This window comes from Sabethes cyaneus, chromosome 3 (assembly GCF_943734655.1).
Source record: "Sabethes cyaneus chromosome 3, idSabCyanKW18_F2, whole genome shotgun sequence".
Classification (NCBI taxonomy): Eukaryota; Metazoa; Arthropoda; class Insecta; order Diptera; family Culicidae; genus Sabethes; species Sabethes cyaneus.
In genome coordinates, this window is record NC_071355.1 from 154,398,205 (window position 1) to 154,421,270 (window position 23,066).

General features: G+C 40.3%; 1 protein-coding gene across 4 annotated transcripts in view; it reads right to left on the reverse strand.

The window, feature by feature from the left end:
* The window catches only part of LOC128742001 (RB1-inducible coiled-coil protein 1), a 38,580-nt gene extending 15,826 nt beyond the window's left edge, over positions 1 to 22,754 (reverse strand). For 2 of the 4 annotated variants that reach the window (XM_053838165.1, XM_053838168.1), the window contains exons 1-10: positions 22,641 to 22,754; positions 6,688 to 7,236; positions 6,417 to 6,625; positions 6,054 to 6,342; positions 5,550 to 5,994; positions 5,198 to 5,487; positions 4,949 to 5,135; positions 4,692 to 4,884; positions 4,377 to 4,629; positions 4,158 to 4,311 (exon numbers count right to left, since the gene is read on the reverse strand). In XM_053838165.1, coding sequence (XP_053694140.1) covers positions 4,158 to 4,311; positions 4,377 to 4,629; positions 4,692 to 4,884; positions 4,949 to 5,135; positions 5,198 to 5,487; positions 5,550 to 5,994; positions 6,054 to 6,342; positions 6,417 to 6,625; positions 6,688 to 6,755 — 2,088 coding nt within the window. In that variant the 5' untranslated portion in view covers positions 6,756 to 7,236; positions 22,641 to 22,754. Of the gene's footprint in view, positions 1 to 4,157; positions 4,312 to 4,376; positions 4,630 to 4,691; positions 4,885 to 4,948; positions 5,136 to 5,197; positions 5,488 to 5,549; positions 5,995 to 6,053; positions 6,343 to 6,416; positions 6,626 to 6,687; positions 7,237 to 21,825; positions 22,005 to 22,121; positions 22,284 to 22,640 lie in introns of those variants that run through there. The other 2 variants (XM_053838166.1, XM_053838167.1) reach the window with 2 other exon arrangements.
* Between the last annotated feature and the right edge of the window lie 312 nt (positions 22,755 to 23,066).

The window sequence follows — 23,066 nt, forward strand, 5'->3', positions numbered from 1 at the left end:
AGAAAAATTACAATCAAGGAGCGGATCTGGTGTCCCGAACGTTCGGCTGCTCAGAGTTCGGTAAAATTCACCGGACTCGATACCTTTTTTTAAGTGCCCTACAGTATTTCTGGGGAGTCGTTTCTGATGAGCACAGCCTGGGCAACGAGTCTATTTTTGTTCCAGTGTTTGAATACCCAGAAATTGACAGTGATCACTCGTGATCCAGGTGCTTTGGTACCGACACCAAACAATAGAACTGGTTTCGAGTATCGGTCGCACTAAAGCATACATAGTATAACGACTTGAGACACAACGGATCCCGAAGATCAAATGCTATTTTAGAAATGTAACCAAGCTGTCGGTTAGCTTTCGTAATAATTGCAACCTTGCGGTACTCCTGCGGCATTTATAAACTGTACTGAAAGTTGCAATCCGATTTTCACACAGAGTGCGGTTCTTCAGGTAAAATCGGAACTATTCCACAAGAGCAGGCAAGATGCCTAGTTTTTTGAGTTTTGCTAAAAGATTTCCGTGATAAACTCGGTCAAAAGCCGCTTTCAGATCGGTGTATAGCGCATCAATTTGAGCACCAGCACTCATGTTCAGCAAGCATGCCGAGCAGAAATAAACTAAATTAGTGATTGTCGAACGTTTGGAATCTAACCCGTGTTGCTCCGACGAGATGTAGTGTTTGCAGCACATCATAATTCATAATTTCAAAAATCTTAGAGTGATGTAATGCCTCCGTAATTCTGCACATTACATTTACCACCTTTTTTGAATACTGGAAACATAACGGAAAGCTTCCAGCTGGCGGAAAATACGCATTGCCGGAGCGATAGATTAAATTGTAGGCATAACGGACGTATCAATACAGCAGGAAGGAGGATTTTAGTTTATCGATAGCAGCGATTTCAACGTGACGATGCGTGATTTCAGCTAGGTTAAAATTTATAACATTGCTAGGTAAGTTGCGTAGAGCACCATCACCTTCAGCACTCGAGGCAGTAGTGTTATGGAATGTACGGTGAAAGTTTTCAGCAAAGAGAGTGCATTTTTCAGCTAGCGAACTGCCATGACTATCACCAAGGAACATGTCAACAGGTAGCACTGCTTCTTTACTGCTTGGTATTTACGAACGACCAAAATAACTTGAAATTGCGTGCAAGATTATTCTGCATTCGGAAGGTGTACTGATTGTAGAGGCATCGGTTATATTTTCGGTAGAAGCTGCTAACATGGTAGAAGTGCTGTTTAGAAATTGGACATCGCAGTTTACAGTATTTTCGCAGAGCCGAGGAGCGCTGTCTTTTTAACTGCCGGAGATGCTGCGGGTCTTCGGCAAGGAACAAAACGAGCGATTGCTGACACAATAGCCGAGTTGAAGTATTTCAGGGCTTCATCAACCGGCGAGGAGAACTCCAGAAACTGCCAGTCAATTAGGGTAACGGCAACGCTCAGTGACTTGAAATCAGCTCTGCGGAAATCCAAACTCGAAATGTCTGGGATATCCCAGACAGGTGACCGTCAGAAACAAGTCGTCAATTTTAGTCCGAAGTCCACGAACGTCCTGGTAATATGTCGGAAGTCCAGTAGCCGGTGTACCGTCAGTAAGGTTTCGCTCTACAGAGACTGACGAGCATCAAGTTTCGTAGTACTAGAAGCAGGGTAGGAGTCAGTGGGTGAATGAGAATTATCAAATTTGTTTTTGCCATGGAGAGTGTTTTGAACACCCCGTTCCGCGCACCCACACCTAGGACTGGGACGACAGACGAACGCTGGCAGCGGAGGCACGGCTACGGTGGGGGGGTCGAGAGCATCCATGATACCAACCACGGTGCGTCCCATTGTCACGTTATTTGAAAAGATAAGCGATCCTCTGAAGATGGCGGAAGCATGGGGGCAGCAGTCGGCAGGCAAACTCAATGAGCATAACGTAACGTCGGTGTTTCCCAAATTATGGTCCACCTACAACTGCAGGAGTCTGCGCGAGACCGAAGTCGATGGGTGTCATAAAGGGACTGGAGAAGTAACCACTATCGGAGTCACCGATGATGAGCCGGAGCCAGAGTTAGCGCGAGGTTCAATCGATGGAGTAATAGGAGGCAGTCATACCGCTGAATTCGCCGAAGCATCGTCAAATTCCTTGAATACAGTGTTCAAGGCCGCAGTTTTGTACACCAGAAGAAAGCCAACTTTGAACGAAACGAAGTTGAGCGATAGAAGAGCGGTCCATTTTTTCACCAATGGATCAACACGAGTGAAATCCGTAATTTGTTAACGTAATACGAAGATGACTATTGTGGCACGAAGCTAGGTGCTGGAAGCCGATTGCGGTAATGCGACCTGAGACCTCAAGATGAGTGAGGTCTGAGGTGCTGTGCGCGTCTGACCTCGCGATTAATTATCTTTTGGTAGATGGCCTCTACGAGCTGTCCGAAAGGAAAAAGCTCGTTGTGAATTTAGTTCAGGATGACGCACGCGAGCTGTGGCATCGGTGGACATCTCTTTACTACGGGAAAGAAGGAAACCGTCTTGGAATTCGACGTAAAGGATCTTGTGAATCGAGCATCCAACCTAAACATTGTCGTCAACATGAACATCAATATTCATATTTTTTTTGTAAACGTAGCCAAATTTGGAACGCACTTGGTGTATAACATGAAAATATATTTACTCTACACTGCCGCTAGTCGCATAACAGTCCCATTTTCTATGGAGTTTTCTATATAAATGGGAATGTTATGCGAGTAGCGGCAGTACAGTTTCTACAGGTATGCTACCATGGGACAGAGATGGTACATTTTGTTTTTGTTCTGCTACCATAACCTTTATGTCTCTTTGACAACTGTTTGCGAAAAGTAGACATAATGAAATAGGTGCTGGATAATGTTAAAGTAGTGCTGCACCGAAAAGTTCTAATTTGGGAGAATTTTCCAAATGTTGTACACACTATTTGCATCCGTATTAGTGAGAATTCAAGCAAGGCTAAGACTTGCGTCTATGAAAGCATATGTAGGATACTAGCAAGCAAGTGTACCGGTTTATTATTTTCAGGTTGTGTCGATCGTGATGATGACCCAAACAATCAAATAATAAACATCTTTTATACACCTCTTTATAGCTTACTGCATGCTGAGGGTTTGACGAAAGAATGAATCGCACATTTTCATTTCTTCTCTCGATATTTTCTTGCTCAATATAAAAAACCGAAGCACCGATAATGGTAGATGATAGTCATGTAACTAATTAAAAAAATTGGATCAGCTCATGTTAACCTATGGATGTACCCAGCTCGTCGTAATTCTAAAAAATCATACTGATGTTCTATACTGAGTAATATACAATATTTAGATACTTCGTACGAATAATTTGATTATTCAGAAGAATCATCAAAATTCGTACTTCAACTTAACAGGCCGATATACTTTTTTTTAAATCAAGAGTACAAACCAATTATTTGCAAAAATTAAAATTCATGCCAGGATATAATTAGAAAAACTAAAAAATTACACCTGAATGAAAACAAAACTCGAAAGTACCTGCAGCAGCAAAATAACAGTTTCTTCATCATAATTTCCCCCCGGATTGTTCTTGGTCAAATAGTCGGCAATAGTCTGTCGGATTTCCAGCTGCTGCGTCATCAGTTGCCGCTGGTACAGTCCGGCGGCTGCACTGGTGGCGCTTGACGGCAACGATTCATCGATGTAAAACTCCGAATCGATAAATTCATCGTCCTCGGCCGAACCGAGCCCTAGCAAGCGATCCTGAGAGTGTGATCGTTGTTTACTCGCAATGCCGTGAACCGCTGACACATGAAAGGTCATAATTGTCGAGGATCGTATACGAATTGCACTCTGACTACTGGTAGAACGAGGCAGCGATGGCAAAACACTACCACGGCCATGAGACAAATCACGTGGAATACTTTCATCCGGCGTATTAGTCGAAGAAAGCTGACATTCGTTGTCGAAACATTCATTAAGACAATGCCTATCACTAGCAATTTCTCGCATTAATAAATGACTGCTACGCAGTGCTACTTTCTGAGCTGGGTTAACAAAAAGTTTTTCGCTATCGAATTTTTCGACGGAAACGGCAGTCCCAAGATCAGCAACGTTTTCATTATTGTTAAAGTTAGTGTTAGTAGTGGTAGTATTTTCGATTGATCGCACCTCTGTTAAAGTTTCTGCGCTAGTTTGCAGTACTCGTTCGGTCGACGTGGCTATATTGCATGTGTCCACTTTCGGACGGGCTCTATGACGCCGATCGATCGGGCTTTGCCCTACTTTCTCAAATTCTTCCGTATCGGTTTCGGACTCACACGCTCTGAAAATAGGATATAAAGTTGAAAATTAGATACTTAAATAGTTGAGTACACTCAACACACATACTTTTCATCATCTTTTGGTTGCAGTTGTGATTTCTCTTTCTCAGTTTCCGGAATTTTCATTTCAGCCGAAGATGCTTCTAATATCTCGGTAACTTTTTCCTCAGCATCACCGGCACTAGCTTCCTGCGTAATGTTACTCTTGCTCTCATTAGCCTCTACCGGTTTAGAAGAGAAAAAATCTATCACAGAATCAATATTCGGTAGCTGGATCTTCTCTGTTAGCTCAGGCAGGAATAGGGTCAGCTCTTGTAGATCTGTAAAGTATATAGAAATATTTTAAAACTGTTTCAGCGATGCATTACTGTAACTAACTTACCTTGCTTATTCAAGCCCGGCAGACTAGAATCGAAAATAGGCGGAGCTTGGATACCGTACGATGGTGGCATGTCATCCATGCCAGGAAAAAGAGAACTCAAAAAGTGACCCTCAAATTGCGAGGTGAATTCGTGCCTGCGCATTACTTCCTCGTTGTGGATCGCCATCAACCGGCATGCTAGGTCAGAAGCCCACTAGAAAAAAAACACGAAGGTTATTTCAAACATCAATTGATGATTTATATGATTCGGAGCTTACTCGGAGGAAAGCAGTCGAAAACATCTTTCGGCGTACAACTTCTGTAACGGCAGTAACGTACATGCAGGGGGCCATATGTATCTGCTCAATGATTCCCAAATGCTTTTGCAGACGCTTCAAGCAACTGTGGTAGAAGAGCAGAGTGTTGTCAATTTCGGACACCTTTGTCTCAACGTGAATGATGTACCTGAGAAATAAGCATTTACTTGTAGTATTGTATGGGCACAAAGTAGAACAAGAACCACTTACTTCAACCGTTGAAATAGATTACATCCTAATTCGTCTTTTGCCTTGGCACAGCGACGTCGGATGTCTCTCAGAAGATTGTGATTTTTAAGCATAACCACCAATTGGCTTCGATGCGATGCGCAGAGATCTGGAAGGATCGATGTATCTCCTAGCGTATTTGCCCGATTCTGGTTTTGTTGAAACGATTGGGCAAGCTCGTTCTGATCTTGTACGATCTTTTTTGCGTCAAACATTAGACGATCTAACCCACAGAGACGTTCCTCTAGTCCCTTGATTTCCTTCATATCCTCCTATGGGATAAAAATAATGGAAATAAAACCATACACTTGCACAAATTGTAATATCGACTTACCCTTTGAGATAAATCAATTGCAATCTCTATTTTATCTTTGAGTGTAGTCATACGGGGCGACTCGAATTGCCCCAGCCCTTCGAGACATTCATTAGCCATACGCTGCAGCGTTTTTTGCCCTTCAGAAGCTGATATCCAATCCAATAGCGAAACACAGTTCGCTCGAACTTTTTCCGCTGTTATCGCTTCCAACTCAGCCGTTGGTTCGCTGCCCGTTCCATTTTCGATAGATCCTGAACCTTCCGGTCCGGTAGCACTTTCCGCACTAGTACTTGTTGGCTCGTGATTACTGGCAGTCTTACTACTGCCGGTAGATGTGCTTGTTGCAATATTACTAGCATCTGCGTAAACTTCGTCAAAAGCACCATAGGGGCGTGATTCGGCATTCTCCATTAACGTTGATAGAATCGGAATCTCTGAGAGCTGCTTTAGGGCTTCACCGAAGCTGCAAAATAAGAAACCCCACTTTAGGATTTACTCGATGAAAATAGTAACTGAAATTACTCTGATAACATTTTCTTGTTCTCCGCACTACGCTGCTGGTGGTCATCGTACCGCCTGTAGTAATCAACGACGCGTTCTTGGAACTCAGTTACTGCGTCCTCCATGTTAGCAACAACGGCTGCCCATCCCTGTTGTTGCAGGTGTTGTTCGTGCACCAGTGTTTCACAGGCTTTAACCTCCTCCTTGGCCATCTCGCAAATCTGCAGTGCTAGTTGGGCCCGAGCCACAACCGTTTGGTAATTAGCCGGCATTTCGAGGCACTTATCCACCAGAATTTTAAGATCATTGTCTGAACAGAAATATTAATGTGTGTAAAAATTTAATATGTGCTAAATTAAATGGTAAAAGGTATTTTTAACTTACCGGATTCTATGCTAGGCCATGGTGGTGGTTGATTTTTGGTATCCAACAAACACGTGCTAAACATGTATATCGGATTGGTGTCAGTACCGGCAGAATAATTGCACACTCGTTGCGGGTCCTGCAGCACTTCGCCTCCGCTGACCAACAGAACCACGCTGTTGGCTGGTATCCCATGATGCCGTTCAATAGTTTCTTTCAATGAGCGGACACTGCAAAAAAATTTTGTTGTACAATACTGCCTCAGTTTGAGTGACAAATAAGTAAAACTTACTTCTCAAAAGCCTTGTTCATTTCGAACTTCAGCATCCGGCCGGTGTCAACATGGAAAACATAAAGCATGTTTGCGATTGAGCTTATTCCTTCTGCCCGTCGCAATAGATCAATAGGCCTTCCAGTAGCAGTAATTACCAGTTGGTATTATGAGGCATTTAAAAAGCGTGGTCTGCTGCAGATGGTATGGTTACAGAATTATCTGGTAGAAAATTTCAACGTTCAACGAGCACATTTAGTCGCACAGAATATGTCTGCACAGAGCAGGATGATGAAAGCTCCTCGGGTGCTCGCGAGACTCCGTTAGTGTAAATTGCAACTAAACACAATGGCTTCCATTCGGCAGCGAAAAGCTTACTCAACGTTATCTTTTCCTCTTTCACTGTTTCTCGGACTGGTGGTGTTGATAGCTAACTCTCTACTCCTTACCTTTCACTATAGGTCGTACATTATCACTATATGTACAGAAGCAGTCATTGAAAAACACAACCAACGTGTGTTTGTATATTTACAAGTCTCTCTTTCTATTTATATTGGTGCCTGGAGGTACCTGAAAGCCGCAGAATAGAATGTATTAGTCATTGATGTTATAGTGTCAATAATCGGAAACAGAATATCATATTCAACTAACAGGATAATCGATGAAATCAGGCGCTTACAGTAGTGATCAATATTCGCCACATTAGGAGAGATGCGGTTGTAGGAGTAACTTAAACTTAAACTTTAGTATTGTTATACTCCAGAGAACGTAAATCACAGGTAATACTCAGAACGCATGTTTTATGTATGCGTGAGATGATGCTATTTTTTTTAATATAAACACAGGCCACAACCAAAAGATTTGGTTAGTAAAACAAACAAACCTTGTCTGCACTATAAATATACGTCGGTGTAAATCTGCGAAAATTCGCTTGCGTAAAATGTGGCATATATAGACTACACATACATTTAGTAAAACATGTGGTTATAATCAATTATCGTTGATCAACCCGACCTAATTAAAAATGGAACTCGACCGGTCGTTGCTACTAGATCTTATAGATGTGTGGAACGCCAAGCACGCCCGCCGTCCGTCAGTTGGTTTTCCTGCGACCGGTCGAGGCACGTTTCATCCACATTCACACGCTAGGCAAACAAAACCTGCGGCAATCCGCATACGACCTCGTTCGAAGTTGCTTCCTACTAAACTCGTATACACAGTCCAACGCTGGCGAAGACGTCAATCACCTCCGCGGATGTGTACCTTCAGCTGTAGTAGTAGCGCTGATGATGAATCAATTCCGCACCGCGAAAAGACAACAAAAATCATATGCTCTGCACGCGCAGGATTTGCTTTATTTTGTTTTTACTTGTTCTTCGTTTTGTAAGGTGCTGCGAAGCGCTCGCGTGGGAAGATGTTTTTAGTTTCATCACCAATCAAACTCCACGGTGATGATTTTCTTTGTTAGATTCCTGATAAATGATACAACTGCACCGGTAGATAGAGGATGGTAACTGTTATATTTATCCTCTTTCAATATTGTATCAAATGATGTTAAAGGTCAAAAAGCAACCTTCGAGATTTTTATAAATACAATGTATCCAAACCTTATCTGAAGAGTACACAGAACGCCTCCGTTTTCGATACTATTCCTCGATATCGCCACAGACAACTGACCACAAACCTAGTTTCGTAAAACACTTACTTGCAATATTCGTTCACGAATACCAAAGTCATAGCAGGTTTTGAAAGAAAACACACAAATTCAGTGAAAAGTTAAATAAACACTCGCGCTCACCATGAAGGAACGCCAAAGAAAATCTGAATAAAGGTTCCATATGTACAAGCGGCCGTTTTCAATTGTCCAGCAGGTATGAAAAAGCTCTGCTATCCTTATTGCCTGCCTAGATTTCTATCAATGTCTTAACAACTGTTGTTTTAAGAGAAGACACACACTAAAACATAACGATGGTACACCGGGGTTAGCCTGGAACAGCAACCGGGTTGTTCTGTGATGAATCACAATCTCCGAGTAAAAAAGAAACGTAAGGCCTAGGTGCTATCCTTCGTTTTTGGAACTTGACCTTCTGTTTTTTATTCGGTAGACTTCGCAGCTAGCTATTAGGGCATAGAACAATTGCAAGACTAGTGCTACGATCCTATTGGTTCTCAAGGTTACCCCCGGGCGAAACTCGAACATGCAACCTCTAACTGACTTATGTTAGACCAGACATCGGCGCCAACTGGGAGGATAGTGATGTGTCCATATGACTAATTCATAACTTGCGTGATTTTAAATGAACCTACTAATGCGCGAGAATAAAATGCCATTTTTCCTTTTTTTCGGGTTATCCATCTGGTCGCTTAGTAGCGTATAAAACTATGCATATGCCTGGCCCTTTTGTGTTGCTATCATTAGAGTATCAGGGAGACCTCAACTGACTCTGAGATCTCTCTGCCAAAGGCCGCAATGTCAAATTTTATATATAATGATTATGATGCCGATGATGATGAGACGAAAAATGATAGATATAAATGTGCTTTGCCCGGGACATTTGCTGAAAAATTTTTTGTTGACATGAGTTGTAAAATATAGTATAGTGAACAAGTGGAGATTTTGTCAGCTCCGTCTAACACCGGTGGTCCTCAACCGCACACCCGCCATCAATTTTCCAACAGAAACAATCACAAATGAATCAATAGAAAGACAAATCATGGACCATCAATGGTTATCAACTTATCAGGGCTCGACCCATGGAACAAATCTCATCTTTCATTCCGCTGGCATTTATGTATTGTCCCAAGATAGATCCACAAAGTAAATTGAACGCAGCACGACCTGGGCGTTTGCGGCAGTCGACAGAAGCTTTAAAGCATAGAGTCGCACCCGCCTCCCAACCCTCGAGACCAAAGAGATAGTGCACAGGGAGGATTTATAACGAGAAGTCCTTGCCAACCCCAAAACCATCCGCTAGAAATATTATTGTGAATTAAATGTAATAAGATACCCCGGGGCAAGTGGGAATACGGAGTAAGTGGGAACGGAGCCCATAAATCGCTTCAACATGATTTTCTCAAACTGAACCTTTCTAGAAATGAAAGATGCATCTTCAACGCATACATAAAAACTATAGTTTAATTATAATTAGATATTTCAATTTGGGTGTCGTTTTCAATTTATATTATGGTCTTATTCTCAATTGGAACAATGGATCGGAACTAGGGCTGTCTAACCGGTAGTACCGGTACTACCGAAACCGGTAATACCGGCCAATTTTTGAATACCGAAATACCGGTTTTGTAAAGGCAAAAAACCGGTATTTCCGGTTTTTTTCTAATATCTTAGTTTTTTTAGTTTCCTTATTCAAAGAAGAACCAAGTTGGATAGAAAATTGCAAAACTCATAGAAAAACAATTTCGTGTTAATCCTGACGAGATTCTTCGATTACTAGCAATGAAGAGAGTGAAACTGTGGATCAAATAATTATACCTCGTTTAAGGCACAGTACAGCATCTTTGGTGAATGTTTCATGCAAATGTTTCATTGTGTAAGCCAGACGTCTGGTTTGAATTTATTTTTGAACAAAGGACTGAATTTGGAATACTTTTCAAGTTTTTCGAGTGATACTTTGATTGAACAAGCAGATGAACTCTCCAAGCCACTATCTGCGAATAGTGGGATTGATAACAGAGAACAGAATGTACCTGTGAATGATGCTTAAGAGGATGACGCTATCAAGAGTTCCGGTTGGGGAATGGAGGAAAAATTCGTGAAGAGATTGTAGGAAACCGAGGCATTCATTATAGTGGAAGCTACAATCCCGGGATATTCGAAAATAGTTAAGCGCGGGTTTCCCTACTATAAATTTGAAAAAATAAAAGGAAAATTCCTGATGCGCTTAGAGCCGTTCCTAAGATTTGGATGAAAGCGGAAGTTTTTTCAATTGTTGGAAGTGTTGGCAATAAAATCCGTTCTAGCAAGGGAAATAAATCGCTAAGCGTACTATATCTGCTTAAATTCTACTTTGCTAAGCAACTATACTGAAGCTAAAGTTTGAAAATAAAGTCATTTACTGAAAAACATCAACATTTCTAGTGATTCTGAATGATCTGCCAATACCGGTATTTTACCGGTACTACCGGTATTTTCTACGCCAATACCGAAATACCGGTTTTCACCAAAAGAGCCCAATACCGACAGCTCTAATCGGAACTTTCTGAACAACGCAATAATCACATTTGGTAAATTTTTACCCCGAGTTCCACTTGAAATTAACAACAGTATTTTGACATATACCCACACTCAAAAGTAAATGTGACCGTTGTTCATTTACTGATTATTTAAAAGGGCCTACACTACGTCAAGGTTCGTAGGGATTTGTTTATGCCCAGTTTTCATAAAGATAATAAAATTAAAAAAATTGTCGAATCAAATTTAACGTATTCATTTCCAGTCGTATATTTAGAATCATGCACCGTGATTTTTGAATCGTGCATCACGGAATATTATTGGTAAATGGTCGGATAATGCGCAAAACAGACCCCATAGTGGTCCTTAGTCTCTTATCCAGCAACTCCTAAATATCCCTATCGCCAAGTGGTACCAGCCGTAATACGAGCAACCTTAGCGGAGATCGGGTAACCAACCCCTGGTGGAAACTAAGGTCGTACACCAACAGGGGGGGGAGGCACAGTGTTGTCGCGACACTATAAGATTGCAGCCCCATCATGAGACTCAATAGCGTAGGCCCTAGCACGACTACCTATCTAAATCCAACACCCTAAAAAGAGTCAAGAAAATTCTACTCGGAACAGTCGGCATGAACGAAATAAGGACATGGAATGGAAACTTTGTACCTGGAACAGCAGATCACTATATTTCATTGGTGGCGACAGGGTGCTGCTCGATCAGTTAGAACCGAGAACCTCGAAAGTTTGGCATCGTGGCACTGCAGCAAAGTCGAGAATGTGTGGAGGATCCGTGGCGGCAAAATCCAATTTTAGCGGTGGAGCGACCATCGAGCCGGGAACTGGCTTCATAGTGATGAGCAACATGTAGGATCGCGTAATGGACTGGGAAGCGATCAATGAGAGGATGTGCATGTTGAGGATAAAAGGCCGTTTCTTCAACTACACCATCACAAACATTCATTGTCCACACGAATGTAGATCCGACGACAAGAAGGAAGTGTTCTATGCGCAGCTGAAAGCTACGTACGAAAGCTACTCGCCACGAGACATCCAGATTTTCATCGGGGATATAAACGCCCAGGTCGGCAAGGGAGCAATGTATGGAACGATGATGACCGGGCCCCATAACATGCACACCGACACAAACGATAACGGCCAGCGATGCATCAACTTTGCAGATTGCTGAGGCTTGGTGATCAAAAGAACTTTCTTTTCCCGTAAAGATATCCACAAAACTACTCGAGATCACCTGACCATCGAACCTTTAGATAAAATCGACAATATTCACATCGAGGGCCGGTTTTTCTCGAACATCACCAACATACGCTCCCTACGGGGTGCAAATATCGACCCGAACCATTACCTAGTAGCAGTACATGTACGGCGAGCGGGCATCGAAACGAGAGGAACGATCTTCAGCAAGAATAGCCAAATCCTAGCCTTCGCAGACGACCTCGAGCTCATGACTAGAAACATTGGGACGGCGGAGGCAATCTACGCCATACTAAAAACGCAGGCTAGGAGGATAGAGTTTCAAATCAATGCGTCGAAAACCAAATATATGGTAGGAAGAGGCTCCACAAAAAGCAACGTTTACCTCTCACAAACAGTGACTATTGACGGCGATGAACTGGAAGTGGTTGATGAGTTCGTTTATTTGGGATCTCTGGTTACCGCCGACAATAATACGAGTAAGGATATCTAACGACGCATTCAAGCTGAAAATCGGGCCTATTTTTCCTCCCGCAAGACGCTTCGATCAAGGAACATACGCCGCCGCAGAAAGCTGACAATGCCCAAAACGCTAATCAGACCGGTAGTCCTCTACGGACTTGAGACAGTAACTTGCTTACGAAAGACATACGTGCACTTGCCGTATTTGAACGAAAGGTGTTTATGGCGAAGTACAAATGAAAAGCGGAGAGTGACGGAGGCGTATAAATCACGAGCTACAGGTACTGCTTGGAGAGATTCTCATCGTACACCTGGTGAAAGTTGGGAGGATGCCGGACGACTGTGTAGTGAAATCCGTTTTCTTTAAGAACCCCACCGGCACCAGGAATAGGGGGGCCCAACGTGCTAGATGACTCGACCAGGTTGAAGCCGCCTTGGGTGTGTCGAACCGCGCAACGAATTAGCGAGGAGTAGCCCAGGGCCGAGTACAAAGGAGAGGAATTCTTGATACGGCTGCTCTCGGCTGCTAGAGTAAGTAAGTTTTATTCCTCCCAGTCGAGATTCGTATGATTGCGATAGCTGATTTGTGAAATCAGTGCTGTACATATCTCAAGGTCAACTGGGAAACTGATTTTCCGTAATCTGTAGTCTGCGGGGGGTTGACTAGCTGGACGCTGATGAGCGCATTACTTCTACACTAGGCCCGAGGGGTGATCTTATATCGGGGCCTCCAAGAGTCATTTCTGCCTGCCGAGACAGCACGCGAAAGCTAATAAAACGCAGTAGCGAATTGACTCTGGAGATTCCAAGATCAGACAATGTCAAGTGATTGGTCAAATAGTCACGTATTAGTCTAGTTATCAATGTTCTATGTTCTATTCTATCTAGTTTTTTTGCCAAAAACTCGCAAAAAAAGAAAAAAATAGCATTCGAACCTAAGCTAGACTTTGCGCAATCAATGAAGTTGGGTTGTATAATAACCACTAAGTAATTCCAATATTACAGGACATTATTATTATTATTATTAATATATAAGTTTCCTTGTGTCTGACTGTACGCTAGATCCTAGCAAGCCAGTAAATAAACTGGGAAACTGATTTTCAACCAAAAAAAAGCCGGAAAAAGAATTAATGGCTGGACAAGCAACTGACGGTTAAAAGTACATTGTCTACTGCATTGTCTAATTTAATTCTTCCACAATCTCTTGAACTCAGTTCTTCGTCAAATTATGAAATCGCAATACATTTCAACAAACAGAAAAGTGAGCAAAATAGGAAACAGAAAGTAACATATGAGGTTTGAAAACACTTCCTAGTTTTTCAGGTAGTAGATACTCTGATCAAACTCTGAAATTCATTGCAATATGCTCCGCATGTATACATATATAGTTATTCCAGCCTCCGCTGTTGCCGTTACTTTTTGGCGAAAATAGATGAGCCATGAAATTATCAAGCGATGTTTGTGTTAGTTACCTCTACTAGTGGTTGAAAATGAAGTAAAAACCCTATTGACAAAGTATGGCACCATTTCGTCACCAAAGTACGGAATTATTTTGTTTTCTGCTAGCTTTAATGACTGCCCATTTTTTATAATTTTAAGCAGAATATATTATTTTATTTTTCGGCTCATTTACAAATCATATTTTCCCTCAACTACATCTATGTTCTGCGTAGATCTGAAAATTAGGAGATTAAACTATGCTGAAAACTATAACGTGCATACATACATGCGCATATTTTGTTCACGTATTACTCGGCTTAGTTTGCGACTGTCGGAAAGCTCAATCAACTTTAAACATGTATGAGAGAATGTGTCACAGAGATATATAAAGGCATATTGAGGGACATGATGATAGGAGTTATTGCCAAGCGTAAGTGTATTTCTGACTTAGGGGACATATATACCTTAAAGCCGGGAAAAATAAATATTATTCTTTAACTTTTAATTTTTTCCTCCCATCCAATGGACAGTCTTGGTTTAAATGGATTATCTACACATTTTTCGGAGGTCTCAATCCATACCACTTGCCACTGATGGGAATTTTTCACACAAACTTTACTAAAAAACGTTGCATATTTTGAAATTTTTTTTGAATAATATCTTTCAAACCGTTGAAAAGACCTAAAATTTATAAGTAGTATGAAAATGTGAAAACCCTAAGGTGGTAATAACAGCGGTATAATAGTGTTAGTATAATCCTTTATTCTTTTCTACCGCTTTGTCAGTCCTTCGTACGACTAGAGTTTGTGTACCAGTTATGTATAAGCTCTTTCCCTGTTAATGACCCTCGTATATATTGAGCTGCTTATTTCAAACGATATACAAGCCACATCTCTTATCATATAGAATGTTTTTTTTCGGCCTTCGATAACTAATACTCAATTTTTACATCAACCATCTCGCAACAGAGTGGTCTATTAGCACTTGAGTAAAATTTACAGGAGAAAACACTCTAAAACAGTTCTATTTGATTATTTTCTTTCGAGCATCAGGGGTTGATTTAATGCAGCAAGAATTCATAAAAATTCTGCTTCAGTCAAAACTAACTAAAAATAACCACATTTTTGGCAAAATGTGATTTTTTCACACTAATGTACATGTAGCAAAGCTTTGGGCTTAAACATTTTTCTAAGACTTGACCCTTCTCTAACGAATGACTTCGCAACCGGCCGTTAGAGTACAGGGCAATCACGAAATCGTACCTTGAATCGTACATGCTTTTTCAAAAACGTTCCGAAACAGTGGATAATGTGTCTGGAACTTGCAAAAGACAAAAAATGATATAAAATCGCCTATAAATTGGGTGGTAGATAAAAAAGCTTGGCAAGTAAGAGTTGAATATAGTTTTCTGATCCCTTCTTTATATGCTAGTCTAAGTCGGTCAGTCAAAGATGCATAAAATTTTATTCAGCTAGGACGATTGCCTTTCGACACTCGCTTAGTAGACCTGAGAGCCAGTGAAGAATCGATGGATGAGCAGAACAGAATCGTTTGACACCGTGCGTATTGCAATTCTATCCATTGGTCATACACGTCATGTCACCGCACAGCTTGCACTCGACAACGCTGGTAGCCGATTTCTGAGCACCGTATGTTAAGTCGATTGTCAAGCACAGGTTCTTTAAGATACGGTCAGTATACGTCTGGTCTTCCCCCATCCACCAGGACATAAAGTCACTGGATTTCGTGTGATAATTGAACGGATAATCAAACAAATCATATTTGTATCAGAACGAGCCTGTATCTGAAAACGAGCCTGCTTGATGTACCCCCAACAAACGCCTCCAACTACCACTTTGTCATCGCTCAGATCCGTCTGTGCATCGCTTGCGTATAACGATGCGAAGAAAAAGCTGGATGCCGTTTACTACGCCCACCGAATCCTGAGGTAAAAAGGGCACCGTCGAACGACCAGCATCCCTAGCCTCGGCGTCCGTAGTAGAAACCTTCATCACTAGTGGTAAAACAATTGTCAAAGTGCGCAATGGAGATAGGTTAACCGAGCTGGAGCGTTGTTAAAGTCATAGACGAGACAAGAAAACCTGAATCAACTCCTTAGTTTGGGAGGAGTAAGGAGTCCTTGAGTGGCTCTACTCAGCATTGTCACTGCGGATGCACCGCAAGTGGAATCCGCAGTGACAATGCTGAGTAGAGCCACTCAAGGAAAAAGTTAGCTCATAGATTTTCGGCCTTCGATAACTAATACTCAATTTTTACATCAACCATCTCGCAACAGAGTGGTCTATTAGCACTTGAGTAAAATTTACAGGAGAAAACACTCTAAAACAGTTCTATTTGATTATTTTCTTTCGAGCATCAGGGGTTGATTTAATGCAGCAAGAATTCATAAAAATTCTGCTTCAGTCAAAACTAACTAAAAATAACCACATTTTTGGCAAAATGTGATTTTTTCACACTAATGTACATGTAGCAAAGCTTTGGGCTTAAACATTTTTCTAAGACTTGACCCTTCTCTAACGAATGACTTCGCAACCGGCCGTTAGAGTACAGGGCAATCACGAAATCGTACCTTGAATCGTACATGCTTTTTCAAAAACCCGAATTAATCCACCTAGCGGCGTGACCTAGCCTTTCTACTGCCACAATAATCACTATTTAATTTCTCAGGAACATCTATAATTAACTTGACTATATTTTTAAATATGTGTTCCGTATTCCTCAAAATCCTTGTTTGCCAGTAAAATTCACAACGTATTGCGTAGAATAATTATATTTTCTTTCCTTGGGTGCGTAAATACTTGTAAGCGTCATTTATGTTACTTGATGAACACCTTATTTAGTTTTATAATATTTACGTGATTTATCGAGAAATAATACAAAAGATAATTTTTACAGATTTGAATGAATATATATATAGAAAATTAGAAATTAACCCACTAACGGGTCTACAGACGGCCTTAACTTTCGGGATTCAGAGCCATATACGAAACTTGTTTTGAATTGACAATTCAAGATTTTTTGATATTTTGATATTAATACCATGCGTTCAAAAGGTTAGCATCTTTGAAAAACAAGAGTTCAGAAAAATCATTATTATACTTCGCTTTTGAAGAAAAAGGATATCGACAACAAAATGATTAATCTCAAAATTTTACTATTAGTTTGCTTGGCATCAATTTTGCAATATGTCTGAATTAGAAAAAATAACTAAATAGAGCATTAGATATGAAAAAGAGAAATTGAATTTTTTCTTAGCTGGCGCTCCTTCAGATAATTATTTTTGCATGAAAATCAAAACTTAAGCTTCTTTTGAATGTACCTTCATGAAAAGATAGTCATTAGCTTGATCGCATCGTTTTTACAATGTTAGAGGGTTAGGAAAACAAAATGAGGTCGAAAAATAGTGCAAAAGCTGCGCCATTAACATGCTTGAGAATGGGAAATATGATCGATATGATTTCCAGTGCTTGTCTTTTTTTGATTTATTTATTAAAACATGATACATGACATAAGACATCTGTCCTTTAAAATGTCACTAACGAAAACAAATCTTACAAAATTACTATCGTGCAACGTGTACTTCCAATTTTTCATATAACATTTCTAAGCTCTAGTATCTATTGATTGAAAAGAGCATCTATTGATCAAACAGAATTTGTTTGAAATTTGTATAAATTTATTTGGAAAAATCGTCTCACTAGTATTTTTAATCCTATACACTACTATATCTACATGCTTAAATTAACTGCTTTTCTTCGCTTTTTGCTTTTCTTGTACAATTGTGAGTAACAGCAAATGAACAAAATGACAATTGAAATCTGAAATCAAAGAAAAGAAAAAGCTTTTCGATTGAATCCCACTATTTAATATTTATTTGCAACAGATACGTAGTTCGCCTACGACGCGCAGGCTTCATCAGTGTCTTATTTCAAAGCGTATACGTTTCGTATTCCATTAAGAGGCTTCAAAAACTTCAGTCAATTGACATGTTTCTCACTTTTCTTGAATTTCAATGCAAATTTAAAAATTGCAAATTGTCATCACATACATACACATACATATATACATACATACATACATACATACATACATACATACATACATATATATATACATACATACATAGATACATACATACATACATACACACATACATCATACACATTGCATACAATCAACATTTGTTTTGATTTCACACGTTTTAACGGTTTAATATACGGTGCTTAAGTGTGCTTACGGCGCTTAAGTTTATATAACTTTTGAATGAACCGTCCGATTTTAAATAACTCGGTTTCGTTTGATAGATCTCAGCAGTAATTTTCAAATAATCATAAAATGTGTGATGTTTTTCATTAAATTAATGCTTATATGTTACATAAATATGTTTTAAATACTATTTTTTCACATTTCTTTATGTAACTTTCAAACTACAAGTCCAATCGTCATGAAATTTGGAAGTTAAGGGTTTGCAAGGCTCCTCTTTCATATGCAATCAATTTTGTTCAAATCGGTTAAGAGACCTATGAGATAATGAAGTCCCATATTTTTCGTATTTTTATACATAACTTTTGAACTAAAAGTCCGATCAGTATGAAATTCAACAGCGACCAATGGGACACCTAGACCTTTCATTTGACACTAAGAACATTAAAATCGGTCCAGCCATCTCCGAGAAAAGTGAGTGAGATTAAAAGCGTCACATACACACACACACACACACACATACACACACACACACATACATACACACACACAGAAAATGCTCAGTTTTCGAAACTGAGTCGAATGGTATATGACATTCGGCCCGCAGGACCTTCTTTCCATTTCCGGTTTTCCAAGTGATTTCTATACCTTTATACTATATATTTATATAGTAGAAAGGCAAAACGTTCCGAAACAGTGGATAATGTGTCTGGAACTTGCAAAAGACAAAAAATGATATAAAATCGCCTATAAATTGGGTGGTAGATAAAAAAGCTTGGCAAGTAAGAGTTGAATATAGTTTTCTGATCCCTTCTTTATATGCTAGTCTAAGTCGGTCAGTCAAAGATGCATAAAATTTTATTCAGCTAGGACGATTGCCTTTCGACACTCGCTTAGTAGACCTGAGAGCCAGTGAAGAATCGATGGATGAGCAGAACAGAATCGTTTGACACCGTGCGTATTGCAATTCTATCCATTGGTCATACACGTCATGTCACCGCACAGCTTGCACTCGACAACGCTGGTAGCCGATTTCTGAGCACCGTATGTTAAGTCGATTGTCAAGCACAGGTTCTTTAAGATACGGTCAGTATACGTCTGGTCTTCCCCCATCCACCAGGACATAAAGTCACTGGATTTCGTGTGATAATTGAACGGATAATCAAACAAATCATATTTGTATCAGAACGAGCCTGTATCTGAAAACGAGCCTGCTTGATGTACCCCCAACAAACGCCTCCAACTACCACTTTGTCATCGCTCAGATCCGTCTGTGCATCGCTTGCGTATAACGATGCGAAGAAAAAGCTGGATGCCGTTTACTACGCCCACCGAATCCTGAGGTAAAAAGGGCACCGTCGAACGACCAGCATCCCTAGCCTCGGCGTCCGTAGTAGAAACCTTCATCACTAGTGGTAAAACAATTGTCAAAGTGCGCAATGGAGATAGGTTAACCGAGCTGGAGCGTTGTTAAAGTCATAGACGAGACAAGAAAACCTGAATCAACTCCTTAGTTTGGGAGGAGTAAGGAGTCCTTGAGTGGCTCTACTCAGCATTGTCACTGCGGATGCACCGCAAGTGGAATCCGCAGTGACAATGCTGAGTAGAGCCACTCAAGGAAAAAGTTAGCTAGGGCTGAACACTTTGGAAAACTCTTCCGAGTTTCAAGTGTCGCAGACTAACACCAGCCAATGATAATAAATAGACACTTTATTATCATTGAACACCAGCAACACGAGACGGCCACAGTACGTCATATAAGCCGCACCAACAATTGAAGTGCTGTCGTAAATAGAAATAGAATAACAATTCAATGTTATGTTTGAAACCCAGTAGAGCACCAGGAATAGATGACATTTTAGCCGAGATGAATAAAGCTGACATCAGCTCTGTTGCACTCAACAATATCTGGGAAACCGCAAAATTTTCAGTGAAATGCATGCATGACGTCTTGGTAAGTCTCCAAAAATCATGTAGGTAATGCTTATAATACTCCCAAAGTGCACTGCAAGTTCCATGATCCAGGAAAAAGTCGATGCTGCTCTTCACTGCATTCAGTGTTGAACGATCATGAGTGGAACATATCATGACATTTCATATTATACTAGAGCAAATCAACGAATTCCAGAACTCTCACCCAGTGTTTGTTAGTTTTAAAAAAGTATTCGACCGTCTAAACGACGAAAACATCTGAAGCATACTAACGCGTCAAATCCCCGATAAGCTAGTCCATCTCAACGAGGCTCAGCAACGGCCAATTACCAATGCAGACAGACAGAACAGGAGGGCCAGCCTTGCTTTGTGGGTCTACGGAATATTGGCGAAGACAACGCGTAAACTGCTGGCTTACATTAGCCGTTACACGCTATACATCAGTCGAATTTGGTGGTCTCACACATGGAGTTTCAATTCAAAATTCCATCGTCAATGTATCAAACGCACAACAGGAACAGGAATTATGATATGCAGGGGGAGGACTGGATCGAACCTACAGTCGCCTGGAAGACGCAAAGACAGTTCTGAACAGGCAGGCCCAGAGGCTCGTGGCGACGTAGCCAATATTCTGACTTTTGATGCGAACCTCCCCCTGGGGACAGGTAAAACCCATAGTAGGTGACCGGCGACAGTGAAACAACCTGACGTCATTTCTTTGTTCTGCCAAACCGACAAGCATGGACACACAGATAAGTATGAACTTTTGAAAACTTGTAGTTATTTCAATTTTTTTTTCCCAATTCAAAACATAGAGAATCAATTTGTATCTGATCAACATTCTAAACAACTGCAGCACATGTACCTAATACTGCAACTCAAAAAATAATTACGCTGCTTGAGTGATAGTTATATACAGTTCAAATAAACAGGATTCTCGCAAAACTATAGCCAATCATAATTTAGCACACCATATTATCTATGCCATTGACCGAGCTTGTATTATACTAATATAAGTATGTTATTATATATTATGAATTCCATCGGACTGCATTAGAAAATTTACTTATCAATAGTAAACAGAAGATTACTGCAAAGGCAAATTTCAATCAGAGTTTCATCATTCTTTCTGGGTGACGAGGTAAAGTTGTTCGATTGTACACAACATCCCGACAACCGTTATCAAGAATTTCAATGCAATACTAGGCATATATCAAATAGTATACTAAATGTTTGTACAGCAACAATCGACAAGTAGCATCTGGAAATACGCAGTAAAAATATGTAATCATGCTTAAATTTGCTTTCCAATAAATAGAACGTTATTTATATAGGTAGGTACATTATTCGATATTTGGTTTTAAATTATTATCTTGAATTGATTAATATCAGTCCTAATTCGCTGAGTTAATTACTTACAATTAGCAGCTATTCGCACAGTCTACTTCACTACCTCAAACACTCAACTTTTATTTAGTTGACTTTAATAGCAAGTCGTAAATTTCTACACCTAACTACTACAAGCGGAGACTCTACAGAAACACCCGCTCAGTTCCCAGCTTGTCCGTTTGCTCTTTGGTTGCCACGATGTTAGCTGACGATAGAGACCATATAGATAGGCCAACCATTTGCAGGACTGATGCAAAAATGATGACAAATGCGTTGCACGATAAAATTTCTTATTTGTAAACACCATACCATGTAATGACGTGATGCTCCCATTCACTGTTTGTTGACGAGAATTGAAACACCACAGACACAAGCGCGCAGTTCCTAAATCGCAGCTACGGCAGCTACCATTTTCTTGGTGTTCTTCCACACTTTACATTTATAGAAGAGGCAATATAACATTTCTCTCACTTAACTTTCAAACTGTTACAATCCGGACACTTATTTTAGTAACATTTAAAACATACAAATCCTTTACTTTACTGATTTCATTCAACACAATGATACATAATGTTTGGAATAATTATTATGAAACGAATGCGTACTCAAAATACTTAATTCTTCCCGAAATATATTTTCGGAACCAGATATCTACACCACCACTTATCACGGTTGCTTTTAAAGTACGTATAAAATGTTATTTCCTGCCATTGGAGTTTGATTAAATTGAAATGATAATTAAACACTTGATTATAAAACAAAATGAATATGTCCATTCATTCAGTAATTCTCGGATTCAGCTAAGTGCAAGGAAAGACGCATATAGCGTTTCGCCTATGCCCCCTATGCCCGACAATGCAGAATGCTTGGAAGTGAATCGATGAACGGGAGTACAAGCGAGATGGCTACAACGAAAAGGTAACACGCAAAACGGCAAAGGAAGCAGGAAGCAATGCCTCCATCGCCTCCATCAAACAGGCCAGCAGAATGGTTCGACGAAAAATATTTTCCACTGCATCATTTTTGCTCAGAAACATACAGCTTTGATTGAATACAAATAGCGCAAAACACTACGCGAAACTTAAGCTAATCTTTGACGATAAAATTACACCAAAAACTCTCACCTTCGGAAAAAATTCCGTTCTTCTAAGAGCAACACAACTAGAGACTTTTGCTTAACTTTTCAAAATGGATTGCCAGAAAAATAATTTGTTATGAGACAGTCAAGCAGCGAACAAAGAAAGACAAAGAGCGACAATCAAAACAGCTAGCGCGCGAGCGAAACACAAACAGCTGACAACTGACAGCTGACATTCGTCGATTGTGCAAATTAAAATACTCGATGAAATAATCAAGCTGTCAAACTCACGCTAAAGAACATTTCACGAAGGTATAAGCTTTTACCACAGAGAACAGACTACCATCAGGTAATTAACAAAAAGTGTGTAAAAGGTTTTTATGTAATCTACGAGTAATCCTTCAATAGAGCACCCCTCGAGCAGTAAGTGGCAAACTAAATCTTGATGTCGCTGTCATCGCCGCTATGTAAC